The sequence below is a fragment of the Bos grunniens genome, chromosome 1 (genome assembly GCF_055505025.1).
Source record: "Bos grunniens cultivar Pamir isolate PY7600 chromosome 1, Bosgru_T2T1.0, whole genome shotgun sequence".
In the NCBI taxonomy this organism is placed as follows: domain Eukaryota; kingdom Metazoa; phylum Chordata; class Mammalia; order Artiodactyla; family Bovidae; genus Bos; species Bos grunniens.
Window position 1 is genome coordinate 85,950,268 of NC_141165.1, and position 13,849 is coordinate 85,964,116.

The 13,849-nt window shown below is 39.3% G+C and overlaps 1 protein-coding gene across 7 annotated transcripts in view; it reads right to left on the reverse strand.

The window, feature by feature from the left end:
* Positions 1-13,849, reverse strand: part of SENP5 (SUMO specific peptidase 5) — a 45,616-nt gene that overhangs the window by 14,446 nt on the left and 17,321 nt on the right. For 6 of the 7 annotated variants that reach the window (XM_086399982.1, XM_086399971.1, XM_086399957.1 and 3 more), the window contains 4 exons: positions 9,583-9,688; positions 9,294-9,432; positions 8,992-9,039; positions 1,280-1,357 (listed from right to left, as the gene is read on the reverse strand). In XM_086399982.1, the coding sequence (XP_086256108.1) occupies positions 1,280-1,357; positions 8,992-9,039; positions 9,294-9,432; positions 9,583-9,688 (371 nt within the window). Of the gene's footprint in view, positions 1-1,279; positions 1,358-8,991; positions 9,040-9,293; positions 9,433-9,582; positions 9,689-13,153; positions 13,371-13,849 lie in introns of those variants that run through there. The other variant, XM_086400008.1, reaches the window with a different exon arrangement.

A 13,849-nucleotide genomic window follows, 5' to 3' on the forward strand; every position in this document is an offset into this window, starting at 1 on the left:
GCACTTGCGATCTCTGTTGGAGCATGTGGGATGGATCTAGTTCCCTGACAGGGATCAAACCCAGGACCCTGCATTGGGAGCCCAGAGTCTTAGCCACTGGATCACCAAGGAAATCTCGGACATATATTTTTCAGTTGACCAATCCCCTACTAATTAGCTGTCCTCAATTTTGTTAATATAAACACCACCACAGCCCATCTAGTGGCACAAGTTACATGCTCGGAAGTCATCTTTCACAATTCCTCTTCTTCATCCCTCATAACCTACTCATCACCAAGTCCTGTTAATTTATTACTATTTTTTTTATTTTATTTTTAAACTTTACAATATTGTATTGGTTTTGCCAAATATCGAAATGAATCCACCACAGGTATACATGTGTTCCCCATCCTGAACCCTCCTCCCTCCCCATACCATCCCTCTGGGTCATCCCAGTGCACCAGCCCCCCTGTTAATTTACTTCCTAGGTCACACTCGTATTTGTATACAACTCCCATCTCTTCTACTATTGTAATTTAAAGTACACTTAATATGCAGTGGCCTCCTACTCACATCAACTTTGCTCCCACGTTCATCCATCTTCAGTGCCACTTAGAGCAAAATACAAATTGGATGTCATCACCTAAAACCCTTCAGTAGATTCTTACACATTTAGGATAAAATTTAAAATGTAGACCACAAGGCCCTGCATCTCTGAATCAGATTCACTTCATGACACTCTCTTCTTTGGTCTCTGTGTTCCGGCTATTCTTTCTTCTCCCATGCTTCTACCAGCATAATAGCACTACTGATGATGCCTTGTACAAAAAACCTACCTAGCAATGTTCAATCAGCTGTTTGTACTTTGCAAAAATAGTTTACACCCATAATTACCTAAGACTTAATATCAAAAATAGAACATAAATAGGCTTTTAAAATAATGTTTCTGACACAGTCAATGAATAAAGAGAGATATTAAGGTTGGAAAGAACTTTAGGGATTGCTTTATCATTTTGTTTTTATAAATAAGCAATCTGAAGCCCAAATTAACCTTATCTAAGTTGGACAGCCAGCTAATAACAGTGTCAGAACCTTTAACTTCCAATCCAGTGCTCTATGTTCTAGCAGATTCCAATCAACTGGATAAATTCAGAAATTTTACTAGTGTCTTATCCTTCAAACAAAAAGATTTAAAAGATATAATAGTTAATGGGCCTGTTTCTACTATATATCATACTGGCAGTAAAGACAGCTTCATCTGCACTTCAAATTTAGAATAAAAAAGAAATAAAGTAAATACCTTTTTAGTCCATCTTTTTACTCCATTATATCCTTTGGTAACCAGCTGTCTATGAAAAAAGCTGTTGAAGAAGTGAACCTAGAAAGACATCAAATACAAGCACTCAAGATTATATAGGCTGTGTCAGGACTTAAAAGGGAAATTTAAAAATCCCTGAATGTAAGACCGAAAAATGAGGAAAACTTTTTTCTTAAAAATAATGACAAAAACATACATTACAGCAGTTCACAGAAGACTATTTCAAATTTTCATTAGAATGACCTTACAGATGTGGTCTCTTATCAGAACTGGACTGGGGCAATAAACAGATGACCTGAATCCAATCAAGTAAAGAAACAACCTGATAAATCTTGTCAAATCAGGTGATAAAGTTGAAAGAATAAGGTAACAGTTACCTTGAACTCAAGGGATGGGAAGTACAAAACTAATCCCATTTGAGGAATGTGGATTTGGAGACTTCTATAGTCATCTCTTCAAGAAAATCAGAGATACCAAAGGAACATTTCATGCAAAGATGGGCTTGATAAAGGATAGAAATGGTATGGACCTAACAGAAGCAGAAGATATTAAGAAGAGGTGGCAAGAATACACAGAAGAACTGTACAAAAAAGATCTTCACGACTCAGATAATCATGATGGTGTGATCACTCACCTAGAGCCAGACATCCTGGAATGTGAAGTCAAGTGGGCTTAGAAAGCATCACTATGAACAAAGCTAGTGGAGGTGATGGAATTCCAGTTGAGCTATTTCAAATCTTGAAAGATAATGCTGTGAAAGTGCTGCACTCAATATGCCAGCAAATTTGGAAAACTCAGCAGTGGTCACAGGACTGGAAAACGTCAGTTTTCATTCCAATCCAAAGAAAGGCAATGCCAAAGAATGCTCAAACTACTGCACAATTGCACTCATCTCACACGCTAGTAAAGTAATGCTCAAAATTCTCCAAGCCAGGCTTCAGCAATACATGAACCATGCCCTTCCAAGTTCAAACCAGTTCAAGCTGGTTTTAGAAAAGGCAGAAGAACCAGAGATCAAATTGCCAACATCTCCTGGATCATAGAAAAAGGAAGAGAGTTCCAGAAAAACATCTATTTCTGCTTTACTGACTATGCCAAAGCCTTTGACTGTGTGGATCACAATAAACTGTGGGAAATTCTGAAAGAGATGGGAATACCAGACCACCTGACCTGCCTCTTCAGAAACCTATATGCAGGTCAGGAAGCAACAGTTAGAACTGGACATGGAACAACAGACTGGTTCCAAATAGGAAAAGGAGTACATCAAGGCTGTATATCGTAACCCTGCTTAATTTAACTTCTATGCAGAGTACATCATGAGAAAGGCTGGGCTGAAAGAAGCACAAGCTAGAATCAAGATTGCCAGGAGAAATATCAATACCTCAGATATGCAGATGACACCACCCTTATGGCAGAAAGTGAAGAGGAACTAAAAAGCCTCTTGATGAAGGTGAAAGAGGAGAGTGAAAAAGTTGGCTTAAAACTCAACATTCAGAAAACGAAGGTCATGGCATCTGGTCCTATCACTTCATGGGAAATAGATGGGGAAACAGTGGAAACAGTGTCAGACTTTATTTTTTGGGGCTCCAAAATCACTGCAGATGGTGATTGCAGCCATGAAATTAAAAGACACTTGCTCCTTGGAAGAAAAGTTATGACCAACCTAGATAGCATACTGAAAAGCAGAGACATTACTTTGCCAACAAAGGTCCATCTAGTCAAGGCTATGGTTTTTCCAGTGGTCATGTATGGGTGTGAGAGTTGGACTGTGAAGAAAGCTGAGTGCCGAAGAATTGATGCTTTTGAACTGTGATGTTGGAGAAGACTCTTGAGAATCCCTTGGACTGCAAGGAGATCCAACCAGTCCATTCTAAAGGAGATCAGCCCTGGGTGTTTTTTGGAAGGACTGATGCTAAAGCTGAACCTCCAATACTTTGGCCACCTCATGCGAAGAGTTGACTCCTTGGAAAAGACCCTGATGCTGGGAGGGATTGGGGGCAGGAGGAGAAGGGGATGACAGAGGATGAGATGGCTGGATGGCATCACCAACTCGATGGACATGAGTTTGGATGAACTCAGGGAGTTGGTGATGGACAGGGAGGCCTGGCATGCTGCAATTCATGGGGTCACAAAGAGTCAGACACAACTGAGCGACTGAACTGATAGTCATGAAAGTGAAAGTGGCTTAGTCGTGTCGGACTCTTTGGGACCCCATGGACTTTCCATGGAATTCTCTAGGCCAGAAGTCTGGAGTGGGTAGCCTGCCCTTCTCCAGGGGATCTTCCTGACCCAGGAATTGAACCAGGGTCTCCTGCATTGCAGGTGGATTCTTTACCAACTGAGCTATCAGGGAAGCCCAATAGTAACTATAAAAAGGTCACTGCTAACACTGAAAAAATTAGTCATATGGCGCATCATGTTCTGCATCCTTGGCCTTTTCAAAATTCTGGCTTATAAATGACTATCAGCTCACCAGAAAGAGTAAACATACTATGGTCTTCTAGCGTTTACTCAGTAACTTTGACTCACTTGACATAAAACTGCTCCCGTTAGTGCTGTGGTTCTCAGGATGTGGCCATCAGACCAGCAGTGTAAGTATCACCTGGGAACTTGTTAAAATACAAATTCTCAGGCCCCACTCAAGGCTTAATAAAGCAGAAACTATGAGAGTGGGCTCAGCAATCTGGTATCTGAGGATTCTGATGCACATCTGTCTTGAGAACCCCGGAGCCTTCAGTTCAGTTCAGTCGCTCAGTCGTGTCCAACTCTTTGCGACCCCATGAATCACAGCACGCCAGGCCTCCCTGTCCATCACCAACTCCTGGAGTTCACTCAGACTCACGTCCATCGAGTCGGTAATGCCATCCAGCCATCTCATCCTCTGTCGTCCCCTTCTCCTCCTGCCCCCAATCCCTCCCAGCATCAGAATCTCTTCCAATGAGTCAACTCTTCGCATGAGGTGGCCAAAGTACTGGAGGTTCAGCTTTAGCATCATTCCTTCCAAAGAAATCCCAGGGCTGATCTCCTTTAGAATGGACTGGTTGGATCTCCTTGCAGTCCAAGGGACTCTCAAGAGTCTTCTCCAACATCACAGTTCAAAAGCATCAATTCTTCGGCACTCAGCTTTCTTTACAGTCCAACTCTCACACCCATACATGACCACTGGAAAAACCATAGCCTTGACTAGATGGACCTTTGTTGGCAAAGTAATGTCTCTGCTTTTCAGTATGCTATCTAGGTTGGTCATAACTTTTCTTCCAAGGAGCAAGTGTCTTTTAATTTCATGGCTGCAATCACCATCTGCAGTGATTTTGGAGCCCCAAAAAATAAAGTCTGACACTGTTTCCACTGTTTCCCCATCTATTTCCCATGAAGTGATAGGACCAGATGCCATGACCTTCGTTTTCTGAATGTTGAGTTTTAAGCCAACTTTTTCACTCTCCTCTTTCACCTTCATCAAGAGGCTTTTTAGTTCCTCTTCACTTTCTGCCATAAGGGTGGTGTCATCTGCATATCTGAGGTTATTGATATTTCTCCTGGCAATCTTGATTCTAGCTTGTGCTTCTTTCAGCCCAGCCTTTCTCATGATGTACTCTGCATAGAAGTTAAATAAGCAGGGTTACGATATACAGCCTTGATGTACTCCTTTTCCTATTTGGAACCAGTCTGTTGTTCCATGTCCAGTTCTAACTGTTGCTTCCTGACCTGCATATAGGTTTCTGAAGAGGCAGGTCAGGTGGTCTGGTATTCCCATCTCTTTCAGAATTTCCCACAGTTTATTGTGATCCACACAGTCAAAGGCTTTGGCATTATCAATAAAGCACAAATAGATGTTTTTCTGGAACTCTCTTCCTTTTTCAATGATCCAGCGGATGTTGGCAATTTGATCTCTGGTTCCTCTGCCTTTTCTAAAACCAGCTGAACATCTGGAAGTTCGTGGTTCACGTATTGCTGAAGCCTGGCTTGGAGAATTTTGAGCATTACTTTACTAGCGTGTGAGATGAGTGCAATTGTGCAGTAGTTTGAGCATTCTTTGGCATTGCCTTTCTTTGGGATTGGAATGAAAACTGACGTTTTCCAGACCTGTGACCACTGCTGAGTTTTCCAAATTTGCTGGCACATTGAGTGCAGCACTTTCACAGCATCATCTTCCAGGATTTGAAATAGCTCAACTGGAATTCCATTACCTCCACTGGCTTTGTTTGTAGTGGTGCTTTCTAAGGCCCACTTGACTTCACATTCCAGGATGTCTGGCTCTAGGTGAGCGATCACACCATCATGATTATCTGGATGGTAACCATAAAAATGCTTATAGCCTGAGCCTTAGGTATCCATAAAAATGCTTATAGTAGCCATCTCTAGGCATTGATTCTCAAACTTTTGAGTGCATCAGAATCTGAAGGGCTTATTAAAACAGATTGCTAGGACCTGCTCTCCAGTTTCAGACTTACCAGAAATTTTGGATGGATCCAAAAATTTGCACTTCTAGTAAATTCTCAAATGATGCTGATGCTGCTGGTTTGGGGACCATACTTTGAGAACCACTTTCAATTAGTTCAGTCACTCTGTCACGTCCAACTCTTTGCGACCCCAGGGACTGCAGCATGCCAGGCTTCCCTGTCCATCACCAGCTCCTGGAGCTTGCTCAAACTCATGTCCATCGAGTCAGTGATGCCATCCAACATCTCATCCTCTGTCGTCCCTTTCTCCTCCTGCCTTCAATCTTTCCCAGCATCAGGATCTTTTCCAATGAAGCAGTTCTTCACATCAGGTGGTCAAAGTATTGGAGTTTCAGCTTCAGCATCAGTCCTTCCAATGAGTATTCCGCACTGATTTCCTTTATAATGGACTGGTTTGATCTCCTTGAAATCCAAGGGACTCTCAATAATCTTCTCCAACACCACAGTTCAAAGCATCAATTCTTCGGCACTCAGTTTTCATTATGGTCAGACTCTCACATCCATATATGACTATGGAAAAACCATAGCTTTGACTAGATGGACTTTTGTTGGCAAAGTAATGTCTCTGCTTTTTAATATGCTGTATAGGTTAGTCATAGCTTTTCTTCCAAGGAGCAAGTTTCTTTTAATTTTATGGCTGCAGTCACCATGTGCAGTGATTTTGGAGCACCCCAAAAATAAAGTCTGTCACTGTTTCCATTGTTTCCCCATCTATTTGCCGTGAAGTGATGGGACTGGATGCCATGATCTTCCTTTTTTGAATGTTGAGTTTTAAGTCAACTTTTTCACTATCCTCTTTCACTTTCATCAAGAGACTCTTTAGTTCTTCTTCACTTTCTGCCATAAGGGTGGTGTCATCTGCATATCTGAGGTTATTGATGATCTTCCGGCAATCTTCATTCTAGCTTGTGTTTCATCCAGCCCGGCATTTTGCATGATGTACTCTGCTCTCTAATGTAAATAAGCAGGGTGACAATATACAGCCTTGAGGTACTCCTTTCCTGATTTGGAACCAGTCTGTTGTTCCATGTCTGGTTCTAACTGATGCTTCTTGACCTGCATACAGATTTCTTACGAGGCAAGTAAGGTGGTCTGGTATTCCCATCCCTTTAAGAATTTTCCATAGTTTGTTATGATCCACACAGTCAAAGGCTTTGGCATAGTTAATAAAGCAGAGGTAGATGTTTTTCTGGGATTCTCTTGCTTTTTGATCATCCAGAGGATGTTTGCAATTTGATCTCTGGTTCTTCTGCCTTTTCTAAATCCAGATTGAATATCTGAACTTCACATACTGTTGAAGCCTGGCTTGGAGAATTTGGGGCATTACTTTGCTAGCATGTGAGATGAATGCAATTGTGCAGTAGTTTGAACATTCTTTGGCATTGCCCTTTTGTGGGACTGGAATGAAAACTGACCTTTTCTAGTCCTGTGGCCACTGATGAGTTTTCCAAATTTGCTGCCATATTGAGTGCAGCACTTTCACAGTGTCATCTTTTAGGATTTGAAATTGAAGTTCAGCTGGAATTCCATCACCTCCACTAGCTTTGTTGTAGTGATGCTTCCTAAGGCCCACTTGACTTCCCATTCCAGGATGTCTGGCTCAAGGTGAGTGATCACATCATCGTGCTGGTTATCTGGGTCTTGAAGAACTTTTTTGTATCGTTCTGTGTATTCTTGCCACCTCTTCTTAATATCTTCTGCTTCTGTTAGGTCCATACCATTTCTGTCCTTTATTGTGTCCATTTTTGCATGAAATGTTCCCTTGGTATCTCTAATTTTCTTGAAGAGATCTCTAGTTTTTCCCATTCTATTTTTTTCCACTATTTCTTTGCACTGATCTCTGAGGAAGGCTTTCTTATCTCTCCTTGGAAGAGAGATAAGAACTCTCTTTGGAGAGAGAGTTGTAACTCTGCATTCAGGTCTTTGGAACTCTGCATTCAAATGGGTATATCTTTCTTCTTCTCCTTTGCCTTTAGCTTCTCTTCTTTTTTCAGCTATTTGTAAGTCCTCCTCAGACAGCCATTTTGCCTTTTTGCATTTCTTTTTCTTGGGGATGGTCTTGATCACTGCCTCCTGTACAATGTCACAAACCTCTGTCCATAGTTCTTCAGGCACACTATCAGATCTAATCCTTTGAATCTATTTGTTACTTCCACTGTATAATTGTTTTTTTTTTTTCCACTGTATAATTGTTAAGGGATTTGATTTAGGTCATACCTGAACGGTCTAGTGGTTTTCCCTACTTTTTTCAAAAATTTGCATTTCTAGTAAATTCCCACGTGATGCTGATGCTTCTGGTTTGGCGACCATACTTTGAGAACCACTTTCAGTTGTGTCTTTTTTTATACCGTGAAGGTTTAGAATTAAATGCAGTGGTGATAAAGGGAAATTATAGTTTTGAAATGAATACTTTTATGTTAAAAATCATCTGTATGTTTAGATTTACACTTTGATTAAGAGAATTTGACAAAATAGAGAATCTGACAGATTAGCTTCATGATTCCAATTTAAAATGTTTAATCAATTTTTTATTTTAAGTGGAAAGTTATGACATTTTGTCTCTATTAATAAAGTGTTGGAATCTGAGATTCCTTATATTTACCTGTTTAAATTATTAGACTTATGAAAGTTCATGAAGTACTTAAAAAGGTTTTGCTTTACTGGAAAGGTTTTGCTTGTTGAAATTAATGGCTACCAATCAGGCAATCAGTATTCAGAAACAAAATATATTAAATAAAAAAAAATAGCTTTTTGATATGTAACTAAGCTCTTGAGGGAATTTTAGAGTTTAATGGGGGTTAGTTTGTATTTAAACTGAGTATCAAAGATTAATCCAAGAAAAAGTGAAGATGAACACACTTTACTACATTTTTTAAGAGAATAAGACATTAAGTTAAAAAAATTCTTTAAGTTAAATTTAAATGCTTAAAGTGAACAGTCCTTTTTGTGCATGTTAAAAAAAAAAGCCTCCCCAAGATATCAAAAATATAAAAAATACACCCACTCTGAAATAAATAAGCAGGAAAACACTGGCATGACTTTAAGCTCACATGATTTTATAGAACTTATGCCCAATTCTAGCACATGATCAAGACAAACATCTTTTTAAAAAATCTAAGAAATATCAAATAATTACAATTTTTTAAAAAAGAAAAGCTTCTTTTTTAAAAGAAAAAGCTTTCTTTCTTCTTTTTACATAGGACCCTCTCTGCTGTAGAAAAAGTTTTCACTTACTTTGTCTGGGACTGCATCCATTATCAGCTCACCATACATATTTATGACCTATAAAAAGTCAATATAAAACCCATTAACCCCACATACAATTCAGAACATCCACTCAGAAGGAATAACATAGCTACTGCTAATAGTAATCAAACCTTTCTAATACTGGGTGAGTGAGCAGTCACTTCAGTAAGGAATGAAGAATACTTGATTCCAAAAGATAATTGTGAGGTCAACCCAGATGTTGCATTTTACACTTCATTGTCCAACATCCTCTGCAACTTTTCTATGGTGAGAATATACAATACACTCACCTGGTCATTCAGCCAATTCTGACCATCCAGGGTTGCTAGATCATCCATATCCAGCATGTGCTTATTGTAGAAGATGCGGAAGTTGCATTTTTGATGTCTGGCCCGATAGTTTGTTATTTCCCTATTGATAAACGGTTTTCTGAAACAGAAATATTTTGAAAGTAAAACAACAACAAAAGTTTAACTCAGTTTATTGTTAAGTATCAGGTTTTTTTTTTTAATCAAGAGAAAAGTCCTATAAGCCAATAATTTTCTTTTCAAGGGCTTAATTTAAGCATCATCGACAAACCTATTAGAAAAGTCTTCATTAAAGACATCTTTTAATCTTCCAAGGACATCTTTTTCACTGAGTGGGACCAAACTGCCATACTTCTTCATAACCTCATCTAGGAATCCTTAAATAAAGGAAGAAAGAAAAGATAAGATGGAAACAGCCGTTTTCAGCAAAGTCATTGTCCCAATACTTAATCTATACCCAACATATAACATATGTTTAAATTACATTACTAAATGTATTATGCTAAAAATAAATCTTTTAAAAGATAAGGTATCATTTCACATTGGATTGCTAGAAAGAGAATAGCTAGCTGAAATTACAAAGATTGACATTTTTCAGTACCTTAACCTTGGAGAAGAATCCAATTTCCTAAAGGTAAAATCTAAACGGTTTAATCACCTGGTTAAATGTGTCTATCACATTTGGTAACTGAAGAAATTATCTTCTTAAAATTCACAATTAGAGGGAATTGTTGAGATCACTGTCAGTTGTATTTACTATTTGATAAAGGTATGAAATTTCACATCTCAAAAGAGGACGAATTCTAAGGCATTTTTAATATCATACAATTTGATAGTTATTATACAAGCTGGAATCAAGATTGCCAGGAGAAATATCAATAACCTCAGATATGCAGATGACACCACCCTTATGGCAGAAAGTGAAGAGGAACTAAAGAGCCTCTTGATGAAAGTGAAAGAGGAGAGTGAAAAAGTTGGTGTAAAGCTCAACATTCAGAAAACGATCATGGCATCTGGTCCCATCACTTCATGGGAAATAGATGAGGAAACAGTGGAAACAGTGTCAGACTTTATTTTTTGGGGGCTCCAAAATCACTGCAGATATGAAATTAAAAGACACTTACTTCTTGGAAGGAAAGTTATGACCAACCTAGATAGCATATTCAAAAGCAGAGACATTACTTTGCCAACAAAGGTCCATCCTTTGGTTTTTCCAATGGTCATGTATGGATGTGAGAGTTGGACTGTGAAGAAAGCTGAGTGCCGAAGAATTGATGCTTTTGAACTGTGGTGTTGGAGAAGACTCTTGAGAGTCCCTTGGACTGCAAGGAGATCCAACCAGTCCATTCTAAAGGAGATCAGCCCTGGGTGTTCTTTGGAAGGACTGATGCTAAAGCTGAAACTCCAGTACTTTGGCCACCTCATGCAAAGAGTTGACTCATTGGAAAAGACCCTGATGCTGTGAGGAATGGGGGCAGAAGGAGAAGGGGATGACAGAGGATGAGATGCCTGGATGACATCACCAACTCGATGGATATGAGTTTGAGTAAACTCAGGGAGTTGGTGATGGACAGGGAGGCCTGGCATGCTGCGATTCATGGGGTCGCAGAGAGTCGGACACGACTGAGCAACTGAACTGAAGATATATATCTTAAAAATATAAGTAGCAAACTATATTCATTCTTCTTGAAGCTGCTTTTTTACATTCAACACATGAATTTTTTTCCTAAGTCAATTCAAAACAATCTAGTAGTCCATTAAATTGATTTGCCATATTTTAACCAATTCTCTACTGACAACCATTTAAGTTCTTACTTTTTAGCTGTCTAAATAATGTTACAATTAAAGCCCTCAATATATCCTCATTCTAGTGTTTTCTTAGAACACAGTTGCTAAAATTAAAATTTCTGGGTCAAAGGACACGTGTACCTAAACTTTTCAAATTTTCACTTACGAATTTTCTTATCTATACTTATGAGATTTTAATGTTTATGGAAAAAAACCAGTATATATTTTTTAATTGCTTCTGAGTTTTCAATCATGCTTTAAAATGTCTTATTGTTAGATTGGGCTTCCTTGGTGTCTCAGTGGTAAAGAATCTGCCTGCCAATGCAGGAGATGCAGATTTGATCTGGTTGTGAAGATCCTCTGGAGAAGGAAATGACAACCCACTCCGGTATTCTTGCCTAGGCAATCCCGTGGACAGAGGAGCCTATTGGGCTACAGTCTATGGGGCAAACAGCTGGACACAACGACTAAACAACAGGCTTTCAGTACTTGCTGAGATGCCACGATTTTTCTCTTTTAACTTGTTAAAATCATTATAGGTCACTAAATGTGTAAAAACTATAAAACTGTAAAAACTCCTATATCCTCACGTTATGCTACAGTTAAGTCTAGGATACATTCAGTTTATCAACTTTTTTTTGGAAGTGCTCCATCTATATTTGTAAGTTAACTGATTGTTGTTCAGTCACTCAGTCATGTCCAATTCTTTGCAACCCCATGGACTGCAGTACGCCAGGCTTCCTTGCCCTTCACCAACTCCTGGAGCTTGCTCAACCTCATGTCCATCAAGTTGGTAATGCCATCCAACCATCTTGTCCTCTGTTGTCCCCTTCTCCTCCTGCCTTCAATCTTTCCCATCATCAGGCTCTTTACAAATGAGTCAGTGCTTCGCATCAGGGGGCCAAAGTATTGGAGTTTCAGCTTTGGCATCAGTCCTTCTAATGAATATTCAGGACTGATTTCCTTTAGGATTTGACTAGTTAGATCTTGAAATCCAATGGAGTCTCAGGAGTCTTCTCCAGCACCACAATTCAAAAGCATCAGTTCTTTGGTGCTCAGTCTTCTTTATGGTCCAACTCTCACATCGATACATGACCACTGGAAAAACCATAGCTTTGACTAGATGGACCATTTTTGGCAAAGTAATGTCTGTTTTTTAATACACGATTTAGGTCTGTCATAGCTTTTCTTCCAAGGATAAGGCTTCTTTTAATTTCATGGCTGCATTCACCATCTGCAGTGATTTTGGAGCCAAAAAAATAAAGTCTGTCACTGTTTCCATTGATTCCCCATCTATTTGCCATGAAGTGATGGGACCAGATGCCATGATCTTTGTCTTTTGAATACTGAGTTTTAAGTCAACTTTTTCACTCTCCTCTTTCATCTTAATCAAGAGGCTCTTTAGTTCCTCTTAGCTTTCTGCCATAAGGGTGGTGTCATCTGCATATCTGAGGTTATTGATATTTCTCCTGGCAATCTTGATTCAGGCTTGTGCTTCATCCAGCCCAGCATTTTGCATGATGTACTCTGCTATCTAATTTAAATAAGCAGGGTGACAGTACAGCCTTGACGCAGTCCTTTCCCAATATGGAACCAGTCCATTGTTCCATGTCCAGTTCTTACTGTTACTTCTTGACCTGCATACAGGTTTCTCAGGAGGCAGGTAGGATGGTCTGGTATTCCTATCTCTTTAAGAATTTTCCACAGTTTGTTGTGATCCGACATAGTAAAAGTCTTTATCATAGTCAATGAAGCAAAAGTATATGTTTTTCTGGAATTCTCTTGCTTTTTCTATGACCCAACGGATGTTGGCAATTTGATCTCTGGTTCCTCTGCCTTTTCTAAATCCAGTTTGAACATCTGGAAGTTCTTGATACAAGTTAATTAGTACTTGTAGGTAAATGCTAACCTGTTCAGGTTTAGAAATCATGGTTCTACTAACCTTACAGCAGGAAAATTTGTCTTCATTCTACTACAGCATAAACAACAGGAAAAAATTTTTAAAATATTTTTCTAGGACTGTCATTTTGTGGGAAAACATTTTTTATACATACTGGACTTCCCAGGTGGCACTAGTGGTAAAGAATCTGCCTGGAGTTCAAGAGATGCAAGAGATGCGGGTTCAATCCCTGGGTCAGGAATATCCCTTGGGGGAGGAAATGGCAACCCACTCCATTATTCCTGAGTGAAAAATTCAATGGATGAAGAGCCTGGCAGGCTACAGTCCATGGGGTTGCAAACAGTCAGACACGAGCGAGCATGCACATATAACTGGTGGAAAAAACAAAGTGTTCAGAATCGTTTAAACCACCAAGAAGTAACCCTCCTAATTCCCCAAAACAGCCACTTATAACAATTAAATATATGTGTCATGTCCTATTGGAGAAGGAAATGGCAACCCACTCCAGTATTCTCGCCTGAAGAATTCCATGACAGAGGAGCCCAGTGGGCTACAGTCCATGGAGGTGTAAGAGTCAGACAAGACTTGGCGACTAAATCAACCAATCAATCACGTCCTATACAAATGCTTATGCGTACATATATACATGCATTCATATGTGCATATGTATCTTTTAACAAAGTGGCCTCCTGTTCTGCTACTTGCTTTTTTCATTTTATATAAACAATGGTCAGTATCAAGATACAGATCGAATTTATTCTTTAACAGCTTCACGGTATACTGCCTGGACATGTCGTAAATTATAAGTCCAGAGCAACAATTGTTTTAGTTATCTTCAGTGTTGTACTAC